The following is a 23,232-nucleotide window of genomic DNA, read 5'->3' on the forward strand; positions in this document are numbered from 1 at the left end:
AGTCCCCTCTCTCTCTCAGGGAGATATCTGTACACTGACTGGTGTCTCTCAGTCCCCTCTCTCTCTCAGGGAGATATCTGTACACTGACTGGTGTCTCTCAGTCCCCTCTCTCTCTCTCTCAGGGAGATATCTGTACACTGACTGGTGTCTCTCAGTCCCCCCTCTCTCTCAGGGAGATATCTGTCCACTGACTGGTGTCTCTCAGTCCCCTCTCTCTCTCAGGGAGATATCTGTACACTGACTGGTGTCTCTCAGTCACCTCTCTCTCTCTCTCAGGGAGATATCTGTACACTGACTGGTGTCTCTCAGTCCCCTCTCTCTCAGGGAGATATCTGTACACTGACTGGTGTCTCTCAGTCCCCTCTCTCTCAGGGAGATATCTGTACATTGACTGGTGTCTCTCAGTCCCCTCTCTCTCTCAGGGAGATATCTGTACACTGACTGGTGTCTCTCAGTCCCCTCTCTCTCTCAGGGTGATATCTGTACACTGACTGGTGTCTCTCAGTCCCCTCTCTCTCAGGGTGATATCTGTACACTGACTGGTGTCTCTCAGTCCCCTCTCTCTCTCAGGGTGATATCTGTACACTGACTGGTGTCTCTCAGTCCCCTCTCTCTCTCTCAGGGAGATATCTGTACACTGACTGGTGTCTCTCAGTCCCCTCTCTCGCATGGAGATATCTGTACACTGACTGGTGTCTCTCAGTCCCCCCCCTCTCTCAGGGAGATATCTGTACACTGACTGGTGTCTCTCAGTCCCCTCTCTCTCTCTCAGGGAGATATCTGTACACTGACTGGTGTCTCTCAGTCCCCCCTCTCTCTCAGGGAGATATCTGTACACTGACTGGTGTCTCTCAGTCCCCTCTCTCTCTCAGGGTGATATCTGTACACTGACTGGTGTCTCTCAGTCCCCTCTCTCTCTCAGGGTGATATCTGTACACTGACTGGTGTCTCTCAGTCCCCTCTCTCTCACTCTCAGGGAGATATCTGTACACTGACTGGTGTCTCTCAGTCCCCTCCATCTCTCTTTCAGGGAGATATCTGTACACTGACTGGTATCTCTCAGTCCCCCCTCTCTCTCTCTCTCAAGGAGATATCTGTACACTGACTGGTGTCTCTCAGTCCCCTCTCTCTCAGGGAGATATCTGTACACTGACTGGTGTCTCTCAGTCCCCTCTCTCTCAGGGAGATATCTGTACACTGACTGGTGTCTCTCAGTCCCCTCTCTCGCATGGAGATATCTGTACACTGACTGGTGTCTCTCAGTCCCCTCTCTCTCTCTCAGGGAGATATCTGTACACTGACTGGTGTCTCTCAGTCCCCTCTCTCTCTCTCTCTGGGAGATATCTGTACACTGACTGGTGTCTCTCAGTCCCCCCTCTCTCTCTCAGAGAGATATCTGTACACTGACTGGTGTCTCTCAGTCCCCTCTCTCTCACTCTCAGGGAGATATCTGTACACTGACTGGTATCTCTCAGTCCCCCCTCTCTCTCTCTCAGGGAGATATCTGTACACTGACTGGTGTCTCTCAGTCCCCTCTCTCTCTCTCTCAGGGAGATATCTGTACACTGACTGGTGTCTCTCAGTCCCCCCTCTCTCTCAGGGAGATATCTGTACACTGACTGCTGTCTCTCAGTCCCCTCTCTCTCAGGGAGATATCTGTACACTGACTGGTGTCTCTCAGTCCCCCCTCTCTCTCAGGGAGATATCTGTACACTGACTGGTGTCTCTCAGTCCTCTCTCTCTCTTAGGGAGATATCTGTACACTGACTGGTGTCTCTCAGTCCCCCCTCTCTCTCAGGGAGATATCTGTACACTGACTGGTGTCTCTCAGTCCCCCCTCTCTCTCAGGGAGATATCGGTACACTGACTGGTGTCTCTCAGTCCCCCCTCTCTCTCAGGGAGATATCTGTACACTGACTGGTGTCTCTCAGTCCCTCTCTCTCTCAGGGAGATATCTGTACACTGACTGGTGTCTCTCAGTCCCCTCTCTCTCAGGGAGATATCTGTACACTGACTGGTGTCTCTCAGTCCCCTCTCTCTCAGGGAGATATCTGTACACTGACTGGTGTCTCTCAGGCCCCTCTCTCTCAGGGAGATATCTGTACACTGACTGGTGTCTCTCAGTCCTCTCTCTCTCTCAGGGAGATATCTGTACACTGACTGGTGTCTCTCAGTCCCCCCTCTCTCTCAGGGAGATATCTGTACACTGACTGGTGTCTCTCAGTCCTCTCTCTCTCTCAGGGAGATATCTGTACACTGACTGGTGTCTCTCAGTCCCCTCTCTCTCAGGGAGATATCTGTACACTGACTGGTGTCTCTCAGTCCCCTCTCTCTCTCTCTCTCAGGGAGATATCTGTCCACTGACTGGTGTCTCTCAGTCACCTCTCTCTCTCTCTCAGGGAGATACCTGTACACTGACTGGTGTCTCTCAGTCCCCTCTCTCTCTCAGGGAGATATCTGTACACTGACTGGTGTCTCTCAGTCCCCTCTCTCTCTCTCAGGGAGATATCTGTACACTGACTGGTGTCTCTCAGTCCCCTCTCTCTCAGGGAGATATCTGTACACTGACTGGTGTCTCTCAGTCCCCTCTCTCTCTCAGGGAGATATCTGTACACTGACTGGTGTCTCTCAGTCCCCTCTCTCTCTCAGGGAGATATCTGGACACTGACTGGTGTCTCTCAGACCCCTCTCTCACTCTCAGGGAGATATCTGTACACTGACTGGTGTCTCTCAGTCCCCTCTCTCACTCTCAGGGAGATATCTGTACACTGACTGGTGTCTCTCAGACCCCTCTCTCACTCTCAGGGAGATATTTGTACACTGACTGGTGTCTCTCAGTCCCCTCTCTCTCTCAGGGAGATATCTGTACACTGACTGGTGTCTCTCAGTCACCTCTCTCTCTCTCTCAGGGAGATATCTGTACACTGACTGGTGTCTCTCAGTCACCTCTCTCTCTCTCTCAGGGAGATATCTGTACACTGACTGGTGTCTCTCAGACCCCTCTCTCACTCTCATGGAGATATCTGTACACTGACTGGTGTCCCTCAGTCCCCCCTCTCTCTCTCTCAGGGAGATACCTGTACACTGACTGGTGTCCCTCAGTCCCCCCTCTCTCTCAGGGAGATATCTGTACACTGACTGGTGTCTCTCAGTCCCCCCTCTCTCTCTCAGGGAGATATCTGTACACTGTCTGGTGTCTCTCAGTCCCCTCTCTCTCTCTCAGGGAGATATCTGTACACTGACTGCTGTCTCTCAGTCCCCCCTCTCTCTCTCAGGGAGATATCTGTACACTGACTGGTGTCTCTCAGTCCTCTCTCTCTCAGGGAGATATCTGTACACTGACTGGTGTCTCTCAGTCCCCCCTCTCTCTCCCTCAGGGAGATATCTGTACACTGACTGGTGTCTCTCAGTCCCCTCTCTCTCTCAGGGAGATATCTGTACACTGACTGGTGTCTCTCAGTCCCCCCTCTCTCTCCCTCAGGGAGATATCTGTACACTGACTGGTGTCTCTCAGTCCCCCCTCTCTCTCAGGGAGATACCTGTACACTGACTGGTATCTCTCAGTCCTCTCTCTCTCTCAGGGAGATATCTGTACACTGACTGGTGTCTCTCAGTCCCCTCTCTCTCTCTCAGGGAGATATCTGTACACTGACTGGTGTCTCTCAGTCCCCCCTCTCTCTCCCTCAGGGAGATATCTGTACACTGACTGGTGTCTCTCAGTCCCCTCTCTCTCAGGGAGATATCTGTACACTGACTGCTGTCTCTCAGTCCCCCCTCTCTCTCTCAGGGAGATATCTGTACACTGACTGGTGTCTCTCAGTCCCCCCTCTCTCTCCCTCAGGGAGATATCTGTACACTGACTGGTGTCTCTCAGTCCCCTCTCTCTCTCAGGGAGATATCTGTACAATGACTGGTGTCTCTCAGTCCCCTCGCTCTCTCTCTCAGGGAGATATCTGTACACTGACTGGTGTCTCTCAGTCACCTCTCTCTCTCTCAGGGAGATATCTGTACACTGACTGGTGTCTCTCAGTCCTCTCTCTCTCTCAGGGAGATATCTGTACACTGACTGGTGTCTCTCAGTCCCTTCTCTCTCTCAGGGAGATATCTGTACACTGACTGGTGTCTCTCAGTCCCCTCTCTCTCTCTCAGGGAGATATCTGTACACTGACTGGTGTCTCTCAGTCCCCTCTCTCTCTCTCAGGGAGATATCTGTACACTGACTGGTGTCTCTCAGTTCCCTCTCTCTCTCTCTCAGGGAGATATCTGTACACTGACTGGTGTCTCTCAGTCCCCCCTCTCTCTCTCAGGGAGATATCTGTACACTGACTGGTGTCTCTCAGTTCCCTCTCTCTCTCAGGGAGATATCTGTACACTGACTGGTGTCTCTCAGTCCCCCCTCTCTCTCTCAGGGAGATATCTGTACACTGACTGGTGTCTCTCAGTCCCCTCTCTCAGGGAGATATCTGTACACTGACTGGTGTCTCTCAGTCCCCTCTCTCTCAGGGAGATATCTGTACACTGACTGGTGTCTCTCAGTTCCCCCTCTCTCTCTCAGGGAGATATCTGTACACTGACTGGTATCTCTCAGTCCTCTCTCTCTCTCTCAGGGAGATACCTGTACACTGACTGGTGTCTCTCAGTCCCCTCTCTCTCAGGGAGATATCTGTACACTGACTGGTGTCTCTCAGTTCCCCCTCTCTCTCTCTCAGGGAGATATCTGTACACTGACTGGTGTCTCTCAGTCCCCTCTCTCTCTCTCAGGGAGATATCTGTACACTGACTGGTGTCTCTCAGTCCCCCCTCTCTCTCAGGGAGATATCTGTACACTGACTGGTGTCTCTCAGTCCCCCCTCTCTCTCTCTCAGGGAGATATCTGTACACTGACTGGTGTCTCTCAGTCCCCCCTCTCTCTCAGGGAGATATCTGTACACTGACTGGTGTCTCTCAGTCCCCCCTCTCTCTCTCTCAGGGAGATATCTGTACACTGACAGATGTCTCTCAGTCCCCCCTCTCTCAGGGAGATATCTGTACACTGACTGGTGTCTCTCAGTCCCCCCTCTCTCTCAGGGAGATATCTGTACACTGACTGGTGTCTCTCAGTCCCCTCTCTCTCTCAGGGAGATATCTGTACACTGACTGGTGTCTCTCAGTCCCCCCTCTCTCTCAGGGAGATATCTGTACACTGACTGGTGTCTCTCAGTCCCCCCTCTCTCAGGGAGATATCTGTACACTGACTGGTGTCTCTCAGTCCCCCCTCTCTCTCAGGGAGATATCTGTACACTGACTGGTGTCTCTCAGTCCCCTCTCTCTCTCAGGGAGATATCTGTACACTGACTGGTGTCTCTCAGTCCCCTCTCTCTCTCAGGGAGATATCTGTACACTGACTGGTGTCTCTCAGTCCCCTCTCTCTCTCTCAGGGAGATATCTGTACACTGACTGGTGTCTCTCAGTCCCCCCTCTCTCTCAGGGAGATATCTGTACACTGACTGGTGTCTCTCAGTCCCCCCCCCTCTCTCAGGGAGATATCTGTACACTGACTGGTGTCTCTCAGTCCCCCCTCTCTCTCAGGGAGATATCTGTACAGTGACTGGTGTCTCTCAGTCCCCTCTCTGTCAGGGAGATATCTGTACACTGACTGATGTCTCTCAGACCCCCCTCTCTCTCTCAGGGAGATATCTGTACACTGACTGGTGTCTCTCAGTCCCCTATCTCTCTCTCAGGGAGATATCTGTACACTGACTGGTGTCTCTCAGTCCCCCCCTCTCTCTCTCAGGGAGATATCTGTACACTGACTGGTGTCTCTCAGTCCCCTCTCTCTCTCTCAGGGAGATATCTGTACACTGACTGGTGTCTCTCAGTCCCCCCCTCTCTCTCTCAGGGAGATATCTGTACACTGACTGGTGTCTCTCAGTCCCCTCTCTCTCTCAGGGAGATATCTGTACACTGACTGGTGTCTCTCAGTCCCCTCTCTCTCTCTCAGGGAGATATCTGTACACTGACTGGTGTCTCTCAGTTCCCTCTCTCTCTTTCTCTGTCTCTCTCTCAGGGAGATATCTGCATGTTGACTCAGTACCCTCCCTTTGTACACAATATAAAGAAACAGGAATTACTTGTAAAACAAGGAGGGCAAGAATTTGAAATGATGAAATTTGTAAATCATGTGAATTGTTTACAACATTAAACAGAGGTGTATTTCAAACTTTACACCTCAGACAACTTTATAAATCACTCTCTCTGTCTCTCTCTCAGGGAGATATCTGTACACTGACTGGTGTCTCTCAGTCCCCTCTCTCTCTCAGGGAGATATCTGTACACTGACTGGTGTCTCTCAGTCCCCCCTCTCTCTCAGGGAGATATCTGTACACTGACTGGTGTCTCTCAGTCCCCCCTCTCTCTCTCAGGGAGATATCTGTACACTGACTGGTGTCTCTCAGTCCCCTCTCTCTCTCTCAGGGAGATATCTGTACACTGACTGGTGTCTCTCAGTCCCCCCTCTCTCTCAGGGAGATATCTGTACACTGACTGGTGTCTCTCAGTCCCCTCTCTCTAACGGATATATCTGTGCACTGACTGGTGTCTCTCAGTCCCCTCTCTCTCTCAGGGAGATATCTGTACACTGACTGGTGTCTCTCAGTCCCCCCTCTCTCTCTCTCAGGGAGATATCTGTACACTGACTGGTGTCTCTCAGTCCCCCCTCTCTCTCTCTCAGGGAGATATCTGTACACTGACTGGTGTCTCTCAGTCCCCCCTCTCTCTCTCTCAGGGAGATATCTGTACACTGACTGGTGTCTCTCAGTCCCCTCTCTCTCAGGGAGATATCTGTACACTGACTGGTGTCTCTCAGTCCCCTCTCTCTCTCAGGGAGATATCTGTACACTGACTGGTGTCTCTCAGTCCCCTCTCTCTCTCTCAGGGAGATATCTGTACACTGACTGGTGTCTCTCAGTCCCCTCTCTCTCTCAGGGAGATATCTGTACACTGACTGGTGTCTCTCAGTCCCCTCTCTCAGGGAGATATCTGTACACTGACTGGTGTCTCTCAGTCCCCCCCCTCTCTCAGGGAGATATCTGTACACTGACTGGTGTCTCTCAGTCCCCCCTCTCTCTCTCTCAGGGAGATATCGGTACACTGACTGGTGTCTCTCAGTCCCCTCTCTCTCTCAGGGAGATATCTGTACACTGACTGGTGTCTCTCAGTCCCCTCTCTCTCTCAGGGAGATATCTGTACACTGACTGGTGTCTCTCAGTCCCCTCTCACTCTCAGGGAGATATCTGTACACTGACTGGTGTCTCTCAGTCCCCCCCCTCTCTCTCAGGGAGATATCTGTACACTGACTGGTGTCTCTCAGTCCCCTCTCTCTCTCTCTCAATGAGATATCTGTACACTGACTGGTGTCTCTCAGTCCCATCTCTCTCAGGGAGATATCTGTACACTGACTGGTGTCTCTCAGTCCCCTCTCTCTCTCTCTCAGGGAGATATCTGTACACTGACTGGTGTCTCTCAGTCCCCCCTCTCTCTCAGGGAGATATCTGTACACTGACTGGTGTCTCTCAGTCCCCTCTCTCTCTCTCAGGGAGATATCTGTACACTGACTGGTGTCTCTCAGTCCCCTCTCTCAGGGAGATATCTGTACACTGACTGGAGTCTCTCAGTCCCCCCTCTCTCTCTCAGGGAGATATCTGTACACTGACTGGTGTCTCTCAGTCCCCCCCCATCTCTCTCTCTCTCAGGGAGATATCTGTACACTGACTGGTGTCTCTCAGTCCCCTCTCTCTCAGGGAGATATCTGTACACTGACTGGTGTCTCTCAGTCCCCTCTCTCTCTCTCAGGGAGATATCTGTACACTGACTGGTGTCTCTCAGTCCCCCCCCATCTCTCTCTCTCTCAGGGAGATATCTGTACACTGACTGGTGTCTCTCTGTCCCCCCTCTCTCTCAGGGAGATATCTGTACACTGACTGGTGTCTCTCAGTCCCCTCTCTCTCTCACAGGGAGATATCTGTACACTGACTGGTATCTCTCAGTCCCCCCTCTCTCTCTCTGAGGGAGATATCTGTACACTGACTGGTGTCTCTCAGTCCCCCCTCTCTCTCTCAGGGAGATATCTGTACACTGACTGGTGTCTCTCAGTCCTCTCTCTCTCTCAGGGAGATATCTGTACACTGACTGGTGGCTCTCAGTCTCCTCTCTCTCACAGGGAGATATCTGTACACTGACTGGTGTCTCTCAGTCCCCTCTCTCTCAGGGAGATATCTGTACACTGACTGGTGTCTCTCAGTCCCCTCTCTCTCAGGGAGATATCTGTACACTGACAGGTGTCTCTCATTCCCCTCCCTCTCTCTCAGGGAGATATCTGTACACTGACTGGTGTCTCTCAGTCCCCTCTCTCTCTCTCAGGGAGATATCTGTACACTGACTGGTGTCTCTCAGTCCCCTCTCTCTCTCAGGGAGATATCTGTACACTGACTGGTGTCTCTCAATCCCCCCTCTCTCATTCTCAGGGAGATATCTGTGCACTGACTGGTGTCTCTCAGTCCCCTCTGTCTCTCTCTCAGGGAGATATCTGTACACTGACTGGTGTCTCTCAGTCCCCCCTCTCTCTCTCAGGGAGATATCTGTACACTGACTGGTGTCTCTCAGTCCCCTCTCTCTCTCTCAGGGAGATATCTGTTCACTGACTGGTGTCTCTCAGTCCCCTCTCTCTCTCTCTCTCTCTCTCTCAGGGAGATATCTGTACACTGACTGGTGTCTCTCAGTCCCCTCTCTCTCTCTCAGGGAGATATCTGTACACTGACTGTTGTCTCTCAGTCCCCTGTCTCTCTCAGGGAGATATCTGTACACTGACTGGTGTCTCTCAGTCCCCTCTCTCTCTCAGGGAGATATCTGTACACTGACTGGTGTCTCTCAGTCCCCTCTATCTCTCTCTCAGGGAGATATCTGTACACTGACTGGTGTCTCTCAGTCCCCTCTCTCTCTCAGGGAGATATCTGTACACTGACTGGTGTCAATCAGTCCCCTCTCTCTCAGGGAGATATCTGTACACTGACTGGTGTCTCTCAGTCTCCTCTCTCTCTCTCAGGGAGATATCTGTACACTGACTGGTGTCTCTCAGTCCCCCCTCTCTCTCTCAGGGAGATATCTGTACACTGACTGGTGTCTCTCAGTCCCCCCTCTCTCTCAGGGAGATATCTGTACACTGACTAGTGTCTCTCAGTCCCCTCTCTCTCTCTCTCAGGGAGATATCTGTACACTGACTGGTGTCTCTCAGTCCCCTCTCTCTCTCTCAGGGAGATATCTGTACACTGACTGTTGTCTCTCAGTCCCCTGTCTCTCTCAGGGAGATATCTGTACACTGACTGGTGTCTCTCAGTCCCCTCTCTCTCTCAGGGAGACATCTGTACACTGACTGGTGTCTCTCAGTCCCCTCCATCTCTCTCTCAGGGAGATATCTGTACACTGACTGGTGTCTCTCAGTCCCCTCTCTCTCTCAGGGAGATATCTGTACACTGACTGGTGTCAATCAGTCCCCTCTCTCTCAGGGAGATATCTGTACACTGACTGGTGTCTCTCAGTCTCCTCTCTCTCTCTCAGGGAGATATCTGTACACTGACTGGTGTCTCTCAGTCCCCCCTCTCTCTCTCAGGGAGATATCTGTACACTGACTGGTGTCTCTCAGTCCCCCCTCTCTCTCAGGGAGATATCTGTACACTGACTGGTGTCTCTCAGTCTCCTCTCTCTCTCTCAGGGAGATATCTGTACACTGACTGGTGTCTCTCAGTCCCATCTCTCTCAGGGAGATATCTGTACACTGACTGGTGTCTCTCAGTCTCCTCTCTCTCTCTCAGGTAGATATCTGTACACTGACTGGTGTCTCTCAGTCCCCCCTCTCTCTCAGGGAGATATCTGTACACTGACTGGTGTCTCTCAGTCCCCTCTCTCTCTCTCTCAGGGAGATATCTGTACACTGACTGGTGTCTCTCAGTCCCCCCTCTCTCTCAGGGAGATATCTGTACACTGACTGGTGTCTCTCAGTCCCCTCTCTCTCTCAGGGAGATATCTGTACACTGACTGGTGTCTCTCAGCCCCCCCTCTCTCTCAGGGAGATATCTGTACACTGACTGGTGTCTCTCAGTCCCCTCTCTCTCAGGGAGATATCTGTACACTGACTGGTGTCTCTCAGTCCCCTCTCTCTCTCTCAGGGAGATATCTGTACACTGACTGGTGTCTCTCAGTCCCCTCTCTCTCTCTCAGGGAGATATCTGTACACTGACTGGTGTCTCTCAGTCCCCTCTCTCTCTCTCAGGGAGATATCTGTACACTGACTGGTGTCTCTCAGTTCCCTCTCTCTCTCTGTCAGGGAGATATCTGTACACTGACTGGTGTCTCTCAGTCCCCTCTCTCTCTCTCAGGGAGATATCTGTACACTGACTGGTGTCTCTCAGTCCCCTCTCTCTCTCTCAGGGAGATATCTGTACACTGACTGGTGTCTCTCAGTTCCCTCTCTCTCTCTCTCAGGGAGATATCTGTACACTGACTGGTGTCTCTCAGTCCCCTTTCTCTCTCAGGGAGATATCTGTACACTGACTGGTGTCTCTCAGTCCCCTCTCTCTCTCTCAGGGAGATATCTGTACATTGACTGGTGTCTCTCAGTCCCCTCTCTCTCTGGGAGATATCTGTACACTGACTGGTGTCTCTCAGTCCCCTCTCTCTCTCTCAGGGAGATATCTGTACCCTGACTGGTGTCTCTCAGTCCCCCCTCTCTCTCTCTCAGGGAGATATCTGTACACTGACTGGTGTCTCTCAGTCCCCCCTCTCTCTCTCTCTCAGGGAGATATCTGTACACTGACTGGTGTCTCTCAGTCCCCCCTCTCTCTCTCTCAGGGAGATATCTGTACACTGACTGGTGTCTCTCAGTCCCCCATCTCTCTCTCAGGGAGATATCTGTACATTGTCTGGTGTCTCTCAGTCCCCCCTCTCTCTCTCAGGGAGATATCTGTACACTGACTGGTGTCTCTCAGTCCCCTCTCTCTCTCAGGGAGATATCTGTACACTGACTGGTGTCTCTCAGTCCCCTCTCTCTCTCTCTCTCTGTCGCACACACACTGACCCTCGTTGTGTGTTGACAGATCGACATCGTGGAGAAGTTTATCCGATGGATTAATTCACAGATGCAAATCCGGGAAGATGAACAGAAATTAGCGGCTCTCGCAAACATGATCACAGAATACAATGTTGTGGAATCGCCAAACGAGGAGATAGAGAGGGTAAAGCTGTACACAGAATAACAGATACCCCGGGGAGGGAGTTACAGACTGGAATCTAATCGAGGGGTTCGGGGGGGTTTATATACAGAATAACAGATACCCCGGGAGGGAGTTACAGACTGGAATCTAATCGAGGGGTTCGGGGTGGTTTATATACAGAATAACAGATACCCCGGGGAGGGAGTTACAGACTGGAATCTAATCGAGGGGTTCGGGGTGGTTTATATACAGAATAACAGATACCCCGGGGAGGGAGTTACAGACTGGAATCTAATCGAGGGGTTCAGGGTGGTTTATATACAGAATAACAGATACCCCGGGGAGGGAGTTACAGACTGGAATCTAATCGAGGGGTTCGGGGTGGGGTTTATACACAGAATAACAGATACCCAGGGAGGGAGTTACAGACTGGAATCTAATCGAGGGGTTCGGGGTGGGGTTTATATACAGAATAACAGATTCCCCGGGAGGGAGTTACAGACTGGAATCTAATCGAGGGGTTCGGGGTGGGGTTTATATACAGAATAACAGATACCCCGGGGAGGGAGTTACAGACTGGAATCTAATCGAGGGGCTCGGGGGGGTTTATATACAGAATAACAGATACCCCGGGGAGGGAGTTACAGACTGGAATCTAATCGAGGGGTTCGGGGGGGTTTATATACAGAATAACAGATACCCCGGGGAGGGAGTTACAGACTGGAATCTTATCGAGGGGTTCAGGGTGGGGTTTATATACAGAATAACAGATACCCCGGGAGGGAGTTACAGACTGGAATCAAATCGAGGGGTTCGGGGGGGTTTATATACAGAATAACAGATACCCCGGGAGGGAGTTACAGACTGGAATGTAATCGAGGGGTTCGGGGTGGGGTTTATATACAGAATAACAGATACCCCGGGAGCGAGTTACAGACTGGAATCTAATCGAGGGGTTCGGGGTGGTTTATATACAGAATAACAGATACCCCGCGGAGGGAGTTACAGACTGGAATCTAATCGAGGGGTTCGGGGTGGGGTTTATATACAGAATAACAGATACCCCGGGGAGGGAGTTACAGACTGGAATCTAATCGAGGGGATCGGGGTGGGGTTTATATACAGAATAACAGATACCCCGGGGAGGGAGTTACAGACTGGAATCTAATCGAGGGGTTCGGGGTGGTTTATATACAGAATAACAGATACCCCGGGGAGGGAGTTACAGACTGGAATCAAATCGAGGGGTTCGGGGGGGTTTATATACAGAATAACAGATACCCCGGGGAGGGAGTTACAGACTGGAATCTAATCGAGGGGTTCGGGGTGGTTTATATACAGAATAACAGATACCCGGGGAGCGAGTTACAGACTGGAATCTAATCGAGGGGTTCGGGGTGGGGTTTATATACAGAATAACAGATACCCCGGGAGGGAGTTACAGAGTGGAATCTAATCGAGGGGTTCGGGGTGGGGTTTATATACAGAATAACAGATACCCCGGGGAGGGAGTTACAGACTGGAATCTAATCGAGGGGTTCGGGGTGGTTTATATACAGAATAACAGATACCCTGGGGAGGGAGTTACAGACTGGAATCTAATCGAGGGGTTCGGGGTGGGGTTTATATACAGAATAACAGATACCCCGGGGAGGGAGTTACAGACTGGAATCTAATCGAGGGGTTCGGGGTGGTTTATATACAGAATAACAGATACCCCGGGAGGGAGTTACAGACTGGGATCTAATCGAGGGGTTCGGGGTGGGGTTTATATACAGAATAACAGATACCCCGGGAGGGAGTTACAGACTGGGGTCTAATCGGAGTCTCATCACCTCGGCCCTGACAGATCGTGAGGGAGTTTTCTGTTTTGGATCTTGCTGTGCCAATGTGTGGGATAGGCCCTGAATGCGTCCGCTGCCTCCTGATGGAAGGCCTCCTGAGAATGAGGGACGGACGTGACCCCAAGGTACCTTCCAGGCCTTGAATCGAGTGACTTCCCAACTCATCCCCCTCTTACCCACCCTCCCTCATTGTGTGGGAGGGGGAGGTGAGGGAGGGAGGGAGTGTGGGAGGGAGGGAGGGTGGGAATGTCGGAGGGGGTGAGGGGTGTGGGAGGGAGTGAGGGAGGGGGTGTGGGAGGGGGTGAGGGAGGGGGGGTGGTGTGGGAGTGAGGGAGGGAGGGAGGGAGGGGGTGTGGGAGGGAGTGAGAGAGGGAGGGAGGGGGTGTGGGAGGGAGTGAGGGAGGGAGGGGTTGTGGGAGGGAGGGAGGGGGTGAGTGAGTGAGGGAGTGAGGAGGGAGGAGGGAGGGAGGGAGTGAGTGAGGGAGTGAGTGTGGCAGGAAGTGAGGGAGGGGGTGAGGGAGTGAGTGAGGGAGGGAGGGAGTGAGGGAGGGAGGGAGTGAGGGAGGGAGGGAGTGAGTGAGGGAGTGAGTGAGGAAGGGAGTGAGGGAGTGAGTGAGTGAGTGAGGGAGTGTGGGAGGGAGTGAGGGAGGGAGTGAGTGGGAGTGAGTGAGGGAGGGAGGGAGTGAGGGGGTGGGAGTGAGTGAGGGAAGGAGTGAGGGAGTTAGTGAGGGAGGGAGGGAGGGAGGGAGTGAGTGAGGGAGGGAGTGAGGGAGTGAGTGTGGGAGGGAGTGAGGGGGAGGGAGTGAGGGAGGGAGTGAGTGAGTGAGGGAGTGAGGGGGAGTGAGGGAGTGTGGGAGGGAGTGTGGGAGGGAGTGAGGTGGAGTGAGGGAGGGAGTGAGGGAGGGAGTGAGGGAGGGAGTGTGGGAGAGTGAGTGAGGGAGGGAGTGAGGGAGTGAGGGAGGGAGTGAGTGAGGGAGTGAGTGAGGGAGTGAGTGAGTGAGGGAGTGTGGGAGTGAGTGAGGGAGTGTGGGAGTGAGTGAGGGAGGGAGGGAGTGAGGGAGGGTGTGAGTGAGTGAGGGAGGGAGTGAGTGTGGGAGTGAGTGAGTGAGTGATGGAGTGAGTGAGTGATGGAGTGAGTGAGTGATGGAGTGAGTGAGTGATGGAGTGAGTGAGGGAGTGAGGGAGGTAGTGAGGGAGGGAGGGAGTGAGTGAGGGAGTGAGGGAGGTAGTGAGGGAGGTAGTGAGGGGGAGTGAGTGAGGGAGTGAGTGAGGGAGTGAGGGAGTGAGTGAGGGAGTGAGTGAGGGAGTGAGTGAGGGAGTGAGTGAGGGAGGGAGTGAGGGAGGGAGTGAGTGAGGGAGGCAGTGAGGGAGGCAGTGAGGGAGGCAGTGAGGGAGGGAGTGAGTGAGGGAGTGAGTGAGGGAGTGAGGGAGGGAGTGAGGGAGTGAGGGAGGTAGTGAGTGAGGTAGTGAGTGAGGGAGTGAGTGAGGGAGTGAGTGAGGGAGTGAGTGAGGGAGTGAGTGTGGGAGTGAGTGTGGGAGTGAGGGAGGGAGGGAGGGAGTGAGGGAGGGAGTGAGTGAGTGAGGGAGTGAGGGAGTGAGTGAGTGAGGGAGTGAGTGTGGGAGTGAGTGTGGGAGTGAGGGAGGGAGGGAGGGAGTGAGGGAGGGAGTGAGTGAGTGAGGGAGTGAGGGAGTGAGGGAGTGAGTGAGTGAGGGAGGGAGTGAGGGAGTGAGTGAGGGAGTGAGTGAGGGGAGTGAGGGAGGGAGTGAGTAAGTGAGGGAGTGAGTGAGTGAGGGAGTGAGTGAGGGAGTGAGTGAGGGAGTGAGGGAGTGAGGGAGTGAGGGAGTGAGGGAGGGAGTGAGGGAGGGAGTGAGGGAGTGAGTGAGTGAGGGAGTGAGTGAGGGAGTGAGTGTGGGAGTGAGTGAGGGAGGGAGTGAGGGAGTGAGGGAGGGAGTGAGTGAGGGAGGGAGTGAGGGAGGGAGTGAGTGAGTGAGGGAGTGAGGGGGTGAGGGAGGGAGTGAGGGAGGGAGTGAGTGAGGGAGTGAGGGAGGGAGTGAGGGAGTGAGTGAGGGAGTGAGGGTGTGAGGGAGTGAGGGAGGTAGTGAGTGACCCCTCCTCCCTCCCTCTCCCTCAGGGCGAGGTGCAGTGCCTCCTACTGACCGACGTGTTGCTCATCACGAAGCCCCTCAGGAAAGGGAGGGCCCTCCGAGGGAGTGAGTGAGTGAGGGAGGGAGTGAGGGAGGGAGTGAGTGAGGGAGTGAGTGAGTAAGTGAGGGAGTGAGTGAGGGAGTGAGTGAGGGAGTGAGTGAGGGAGGGAGTGAGGGAGGGAGTGAGGGAGGGAGTGAGTGAGGGAGTGAGTGAGTGAGGGAGTGAGTGAGGGAGTGAGTGAGGGAGTGAGGGAGGTAGTGAGGGAGGTAGTGAGGGAGGTAGTGAGGGAGGTAGTGAGTGAGGGAGGGAGTGTGGGAGTGAGTGTGGGAGTGAGGGAGGTAGTGAGGGAGGTAGTGAGGGAGGTAGTGAGTGAGGGAGTGAGTGTGGGAGTGAGTGAGGGAGGGAGTGAGGGAGGTAGTGAGGGGGAGTGAGTGAGGGAGTGAGTGAGGGAGTGAGTGAGTGAGGGAGTGAGTGAGGGAGTGAGGGGGAGTGAGTGAGTGAGGGAGTGAGGGAGGGAGTGAGGGAGGGAGTGAGGGAGTGAGTGAGTGAGGGAGTGAGTGAGGGAGTGAGGGGGAGTGAGTGAGTGAGGGAGGGAGTGAGGGAGGGAGTGAGGGAGGGAGTGAGGGAGTGAGGGAGTGAGGGAGGTAGTGAGTGACGCCTCCTCCCTCCCTCTCCCTCAGGGCGAGGTGCAGTGCCTCCTACTGACCGACGTGTTCCTCATCACGAAGCCCCTCAGGAAAGGGAGGGCCCTCCGAGTGATCCGGCCTCCGCTCTCCCTCGACCGGCTCCTCACTCGGGACCTGAGGGACCCAGGTAGGTCCCGGCGCTACCCTCCGAGGCAAGGCAGGGCCCTCCGGGGGGCAGGGGCAGGGAGCTACAACAACAAATACAACAACAACCCCAGCCCCTACCCTCCTCGGGGCGCTAGAGAGAGGCGATACAACAACAAATACAACAACAACCCCAGCCCCTACCCTCCTCGGGGCGCTAGAGAGAGGCGATACAACAACAAATACAACAACAACCCTCACTTTACAACAAGTACAACAACAACTGACCCTTCCCAGGGACAGGGGGTTAGATACAGAGTAAAGCTCCCTCTACACCGTCCCCCCACTCCCAGGGACAGGGGGTTAGATACAGAGTAAAGCTCCCTCTACACCATCCCCCCACTCCCAGAGACAGGGGGTTAGATACAGGGTAAAGCTCCCTCTACACCATCCCCCCACTCCCAGAGACAGGGGGTTAGATACAGAGTAAAGCTCCCTCTACACCGTCCCCCCCCACTCCCAGGGACAGGGGGTTAGATACAGAGTAAAGCTCCCTCTACACCGTCCCCCCCACTCCCAGGGACAGGGGGGTTAGATACAGAGTAAAGCTTCCTCTACACCGTCCCCCCCACTCCCAGGGACAGGGGGTTAGATACAGAGTAAAGCTCCCTCTACACCGTCCCCCCACTCCCAGGGACAGGGGGGTTAGATACAGAGTAAAGCTCCCTCTACACCGTCCCCCCCACTCCCAGGGACATGGGGTTAGATACAGGGTAAAGCTCCCTCTACACCGACCCCCCCACTCCCAGGGACAGGGGGTTAGATACAGAGTAAAGCTCCCTCTACACCGTCCCCCCACTCCCAGGGACAGGGGGTTAGATACAGAGTAAAGCTCCCTCTACACCGTCCCCCCACTCCCAGGGACAGGGGCTTAGATACAGGGTAAAGCTCCCTCTACACCGTCCCCCCACTCCTAGGGACAGGGGGTTAGATACAGGGTAAAGCTCCCTCTACACCGTCCCCCCCACTCCCAGGGACAGGGGGGTTAGATACAGAGTAAAGCTCCCTCTACACCGTCCCCCCCACTCCCAGGGACAGGGGGTTAGATACAGAGTAAAGCTCCCTCTGCACCGTCCCCCCACTCCCAGGGACAGGGGGGTTAGATACAGAGTAAAGCTCCCTCTACACCTTCCCCCCACTCCCAGGGACAGGGGGTTAGATACAGGGTAAAGCTCCCTCTACACCGTCCCCCCCACTCCCAGGGACAGGGGGGTTAGATACAGAGTAAAGCTCCCTCTACACCGTCCCCCCACTCCCAGGGACAGGGGGGTTAGATACAGAGTAAAGCTCCCTCTACACCGTCCCCCCCACTCCCAGGGACAGGGGGTTAGATACAGAGTAAAGCTCCCTCTACACCGTCCCCCCACTCCCAGCGACAGGGGGTTAGATACAGAGTAAAGCTCCCTCTACACCGTCCCCCCACTCCCAGGGACAGGGGGTTAGATACAGAGTAAAGCTCCCTCTACACCGTCCCCCCCACTCCCAGGGACAGGGGGTTAGATACAGAGTAAAGCTCCCTCTACACCGTCCCCCCCACTCCCAGGGACAGGGGGTTAGATACAGAGTAAAGCTTCCTCTACACGTCCCCCCCACTCCCAGGGACAGGGGGGTTAGATACAGAGTAAAGCTTCCTCTACACCGTCCCCCCACTCCCAGGGACAGGGGGGTTAGATACAGAGTAAAGCTTCCTCTACACAGTCCCCCCACTCCCAGGGACAGGGGGTTAGGTACAGAGTAAAGCTCCCTCTACACCGTCCCCCCACTCCCAGGGACAGGGGGGTTAGATACAGAGTAAAGCTCCCTCTACACCGTCCCCCCCACTCTCAGGGACAGGGGGTTAGATACAGAGTAAAGCTCCCTCTACACCGTCCCCCCCACTCCCAGTGACAGGGGGTTAGATACAGAGTAAAGCTTCCTCTACACCGTCCCCCCCACTCCCAGGGACAGGGGGTTAGATACAGAGTAAAGCTCCCTCTACACCGTCCCCCCCACTCCAACGGACAGGGGGGTTAGATACAGAGTAAAGCTCCCTCTACACCGTCCCCCCACTCCCAGGGACTGGGGGTTAGATACAGAGTAAAGCTCCCTCTACACCGTGCCCCCACTCCCAGGGACAGGGGGTTAGATACAGAGTAAAGCTCCCTCTACACCGTCCCCCCCACTCCAACGGACAGGGGGGTTAGATACAGAGTAAAGCTCCCTCTACACCGTCCCCCCACTCCCAGGGACTGGGGGGTTAGATACAGAGTAAAGCTCCCTCTACACCGTGCCCCCACTCCCAGGGACAGGGGGTTAGATACAGAGTAAAGCTCCCTCTACACCGTCCCCCCACTCCCAGGGACTGGGGGTTAGATACAGAGTAAAGCTCCCTCTACACCGTGCCCCCACTCCCAGGGACAGGGGGTTAGATACAGAGTAAAGCTCCCTCTACACCGTCCCCCCCACTCCAACGGACAGGGGGGTTAGATACAGAGTAAAGCTCCCTCTACACCGTCCCCCCACTCCCAGGGACAGGGGGTTAGATACAGAGCAAAGCTCCCTCTACACCGTCCCCCCACTCCCAGGGACAGGGGGTTAGATACAGAGTAAAGCTCCCTCTACACCATCCCCCCCACTCCCAGGGACAGGGGGGTTAGATACAGAGTAAAGCTCCCTCTACACCGTCCCCTCACTCCCAGGGACAGGGGGTTAGTTAGAGTAAAGCTCCCTCTACACCATCCCCCCCACTCCCAGGGACAGGGGGGTTAGATACAGAGTAAAGCTCCCTCTACACCGTCCCCTCACTCCCAGGGACAGGGGGTTAGTTAGAGTAAAGCTCCCTCTACACCATCCCCCCCACTCCCAGGGACAGGGGGTTAGATACAGAGTAAAGCTCCCTATACACCGTCCCCTCACTCCCAGGGACAGGGGGTTAGTTAGAGTAAAGCTCCCTCTACACCATCCCCCCCACTCCCAGGGACAGGGGGGTTAGATACAGAGTAAAGCTCCCTCTACACCGTCCCCTCACTCCCAGGGACAGGGGGTTAGTTAGAGTAAAGCTCCCTCTACACCATCCCCCCCACTCCCAGGGACAGGGGGTTAGATACAGAGTAAAGCTCCCTCTACACCGTCCCCCCACTCCCAGGGACAGGGGGTTAGATACAGAGTAAAGCTCCCTCTACACCGTCCCCCACTCCCAGGGACAGGGGGGTTAGATACAGAGTAAAGCTCCCTCTACACCGTCCCCCCCACTCCCAGGGACAGGGGGTTAGATACAGAGTAAAGCTCCCTCTACACCGTCCCCCCCACTCCCAGGGTCATGGGGTTAGATACAGGGTAAAGCTCCCTCTACACCGTCCCCCCCACTCCCAGGGACAGGGGGTTAGATACAGAGTAAAGCTCCCTCTACACCGTCCCCCCCACTCCCAGGGTCATGGGGTTAGATACAGGGTAAAGCTCCCTCTACACCGACTCCCCCACTTCCAGGGACAGGGGGTTAGGTACAGAGTAAAGCTCCCTCTACACCGTCCCGTCCCCCCGACTCCCAGTGACAGTGTAAAGCTCCCTGTACCCCCTCTGTGTGTGCGCAGGTTCCTTCCTGTTGCTGTATCTGAGTGACCTCCAGACCGTCATCGCCGCGTTCACCTTCCAGGCTCCCTCTACCGACGTCTGCAGGGAATGGACTGAGACCATCGCAGCCGCCCAGGTGAGGCACATCACCCCCCCCCCCCCCACCCCCAACCCGTTTCCCCCCCACCCTCCCACCCTCCCCCACCCCCCCACCCTGTTCCTCCCCACCCCCCACCCCATCACCCCCACACTCCCCACACCCACCCCATCTCCCCATCCCGTTCTCCCCACCCCATTTCCCCAATCCCCCAATCCCCCATTTCCCCCAATCCCCCATATCCCCCAATCCCCCATCCCCTAATCCCCCATATCCCACAATCCCCCAATCCCCCATATCCCCATATCACCCATATCCCCCAATCCCCCATATCCCCCAATCCCCCATATCCCCCATATCCCCAAATCCCCCATACTCCCCAATCCCCCATATCCCCAAATCCCCCATATCCCCCAATCCCCCTTATCCCCAATCCACCAATCCCCCATATCCCACAATCCTCCATATCCCCCAAATCCCCCATATTCCCCTATCCCCCAATCCCACATATCCCCCAATCCCACATATCCCCAATCCCCCATATCCCCCAATCCCACATATCCCCAATCCCCCATATCCCCCAATCCCCCATGTCCCATATCCCCCATGTCCACAATCCCCCATATCCCCCAATCCCCCATGTCCCCAATCCCCCATATCCCCAATCCCCCATATCCCCCAATCCCCCCTGTCCCCAATCCCCCATATCTCCCAATCCCCCTTGTCCCCAATCCCCCATAACCCCCAATCCCCCCATCCCCAATCCCCCATATCCCCCATATCCCCAATCCCCCCTGTCCCCAATCCCCCCTGTCCCCAATCCCCCATATCCCCCAATCCCCCCTGTCCCCAATCCCCCATATCGCCCAATCCCCCATATCCCTCAATCCTCCATATCCCTCAATCCCCCATATCCCCCAAACCCCCATATCCCCCAATCCCTCATAACCCCAATCCCCCCGTCCCCAATATCCCCCAATCCCCCATGTCCCCAATCCCCCATATCCCCCAATCCCCCATTTCCCCCAATCCCCCATATCCCACAATCCCCCAATCCCCCATATCCCCATATCACCCATATCCCCCAATCCCCCAATCCCCCATTTCCCCCAATCCCCCATATCCCCCAATCCCCCATTTCCCCCAATCCCCCATATCCCCCAATCCCCCATCCCCTAATCCCCCATATCCCACAATCCCCCAATCCCCCATATCCCCATATCACCCATATCCCCCAATCCCCCATATCCCCCAATCCCCCATATCCCCCATATCCCCAAATCCCCCATACTCCCCAATCCCCCATATCCCCAAATCCCCCATATCCCCCAATCCCCCTTATCCCCAATCCACCAATCCCCCATATCCCACAATCCTCCATATCCCCCAAATCCCCCATATTCCCCTATCCCCCAATCCCACATATCCCCCAATCCCACATATCCCCCAATCCCACATATCCCCAATCCCCCATATCCCCCAATCCCACATATCCCCAATCCCCCATATCCCCCAATCCCCCATGTCCCATATCCCCCATGTCCACAATCCCCCATATCCCCCAATCCCCCATGTCCCCAACCCCCCATATCCCCAATCCCCCATATCCCCCAATCCCCCCTGTCCCCAATCCCCCATATCTCCCAATCCCCCTTGTCCCCAATCCCCCATAACCCCCAATCCCCCCATCCCCAATCCCCCATATCCCCCATATCCCCAATCCCCCCTGTCCCCAATCCCCCCTGTCCCCAATCCCCCATATCCCCCAATCCCCCATATCCCCCAATCCCCCCTGTCCCCAATCCCCCATATCGCCCAATCCCCCATATCCCTCAATCCTCCATATCCCTCAATCCCCCATATCCCCCAAACCCCCATATCCCCCAATCCCTCATAACCCCAATCCCCCCGTCCCCAATATCCCCCAATCCCCCATGTCCCCAATCCCCCATATCCCCCAATCCCCCATATCCCCCAATCCCCCATATCCCCCATAACCCCAATCCCCCATATCTCCCAATCCCCCATGTCCCCAATCCCCCATATCCCCCAATCCCCCATATCCCCCAATCCCTCAAATTCCCCAGTCCCCCATATCCCCAATTTCCCCATGTCCCCAATCCCCCATGTCCCCCAATCCCCCATGTCCCCCAATCCCCCATGTCCCCAAATCCCCCAATCTCCCATATCCCCAATCCCCCATATCCCCACATTCCCTAATATCCTCCATGTCCCCAATTCATCATATTCCCCAAACCCATATCCCCAATATCCCCCATATCCCCATAATCCCTCAGCCCTCCATATCCCCATAATACCTCAACCCCCAATATCCCCAAATCCTCCATATCCCCAAATCCCCCATATCCCCAATCCCCCATATCCCCAATCCCCCATATCCCCAATTCCCCATATCCCCAAACCCCATATCGCCCAATATCCCCATATCCCACAATCCCCCATATCCCACAATCCCCAATATCCCCAATATCCCATATTCACCAATCCCGCATATCCCCCCAATCCCCCATATCCCCCAATCCCCCAAATCCCCAATCCCCCATATCCCCCAATCCCCCAAATCCCATATCCCCCAATCCCCCATATCCCCCAATCCCCCATATCCCCCAATCCCCCATATCCCCCAATCCCCCATATCCCCAAATCCTCATATCCCCCAATCCCCCATATCCCACAATCCCCCTTATCCCCAATCCCCCCTGTCCCCAATCTCCCATATCCCCCAATCCCCCAAATCCCCCGTCCCCTATCCCCAATCCCCCATATCCCCCAATCCCCCATATCCCCCAATCCCCCCTGCCCCCAATCCCCCATATCCCCCAATTCCCCATATCCCCCAATCCCCCATATCCCCAAATCCCCCAATCCCCCATTCCCCCATATCCCCAAATCCCCAAATCCCCCATAACCGCAATCCCCCATATCTCCCAATCCCCCATATCTCCCAATCCCCCATATCTCCCAATCCCCCATGTCCCCAAATCCCCCATATCCCCAAATCCCCCATATCCCCCAATCCCCGATATCCCCAATCCCCCATGTCCCCAATCCCCCATGTCCCCAAATTCCCCAATCCCCCTTATCCCCAATCCCCCATATCCCCAAACCCCGTATTCCCCAATTCCCCATCTTCCTCAATCCCCATATCCCCATATTGCCCAATATCCCCATTTCCCCATATTGCCCAATATCCCCATATCCCACAATCCCCCATATCCCACAATCCCCAATATCCCCAATATCCCATATTCACCAATCCCCCATATCCCCCAAATCCCCATATCCCCCAAATCCCCAATCCCCCATATCCCCCATATCCCCCAATCCCCCATATCCCACAATCCCCCATATCCCCCAATCCCCCCCAGTCCCCAATCCCCCATAACCCCCAATCCCCCCGTCCCCAATCCCCCATATCCCCCATATCCCCAATCCCCCCTGTCCCCAATCCCCCCTGTCCCCAATCCCCCATATCCCCCAATCCCCCATATCCCCCAATCC

General features: G+C 54.9%; 1 protein-coding gene across 1 annotated transcript in view; it reads left to right on the forward strand.

Moving 5' to 3' along the window:
• LOC148133758 (uncharacterized) overlaps window positions 1–23,232 on the forward strand; it is a 74,285-nt gene that overhangs the window by 40,661 nt on the left and 10,392 nt on the right. The window contains exons 4-7 of the mRNA XM_087985750.1: window positions 11,128–11,265; window positions 13,094–13,213; window positions 15,915–16,047; window positions 19,634–19,749. Coding sequence (XP_087841876.1) covers window positions 11,128–11,265; window positions 13,094–13,213; window positions 15,915–16,047; window positions 19,634–19,749 — 507 coding nt within the window. The remainder of the gene's footprint in view (window positions 1–11,127; window positions 11,266–13,093; window positions 13,214–15,914; window positions 16,048–19,633; window positions 19,750–23,232) is intronic.

The sequence above is a fragment of the Chiloscyllium plagiosum genome, unplaced genomic scaffold, assembly GCF_037043375.1.
Source record: "Chiloscyllium plagiosum isolate Xiang-an unplaced genomic scaffold, Cpla_swu_hap1 HiC_scaffold_216, whole genome shotgun sequence".
NCBI classification, from domain to species: Eukaryota; Metazoa; Chordata; class Chondrichthyes; order Orectolobiformes; family Hemiscylliidae; genus Chiloscyllium; species Chiloscyllium plagiosum.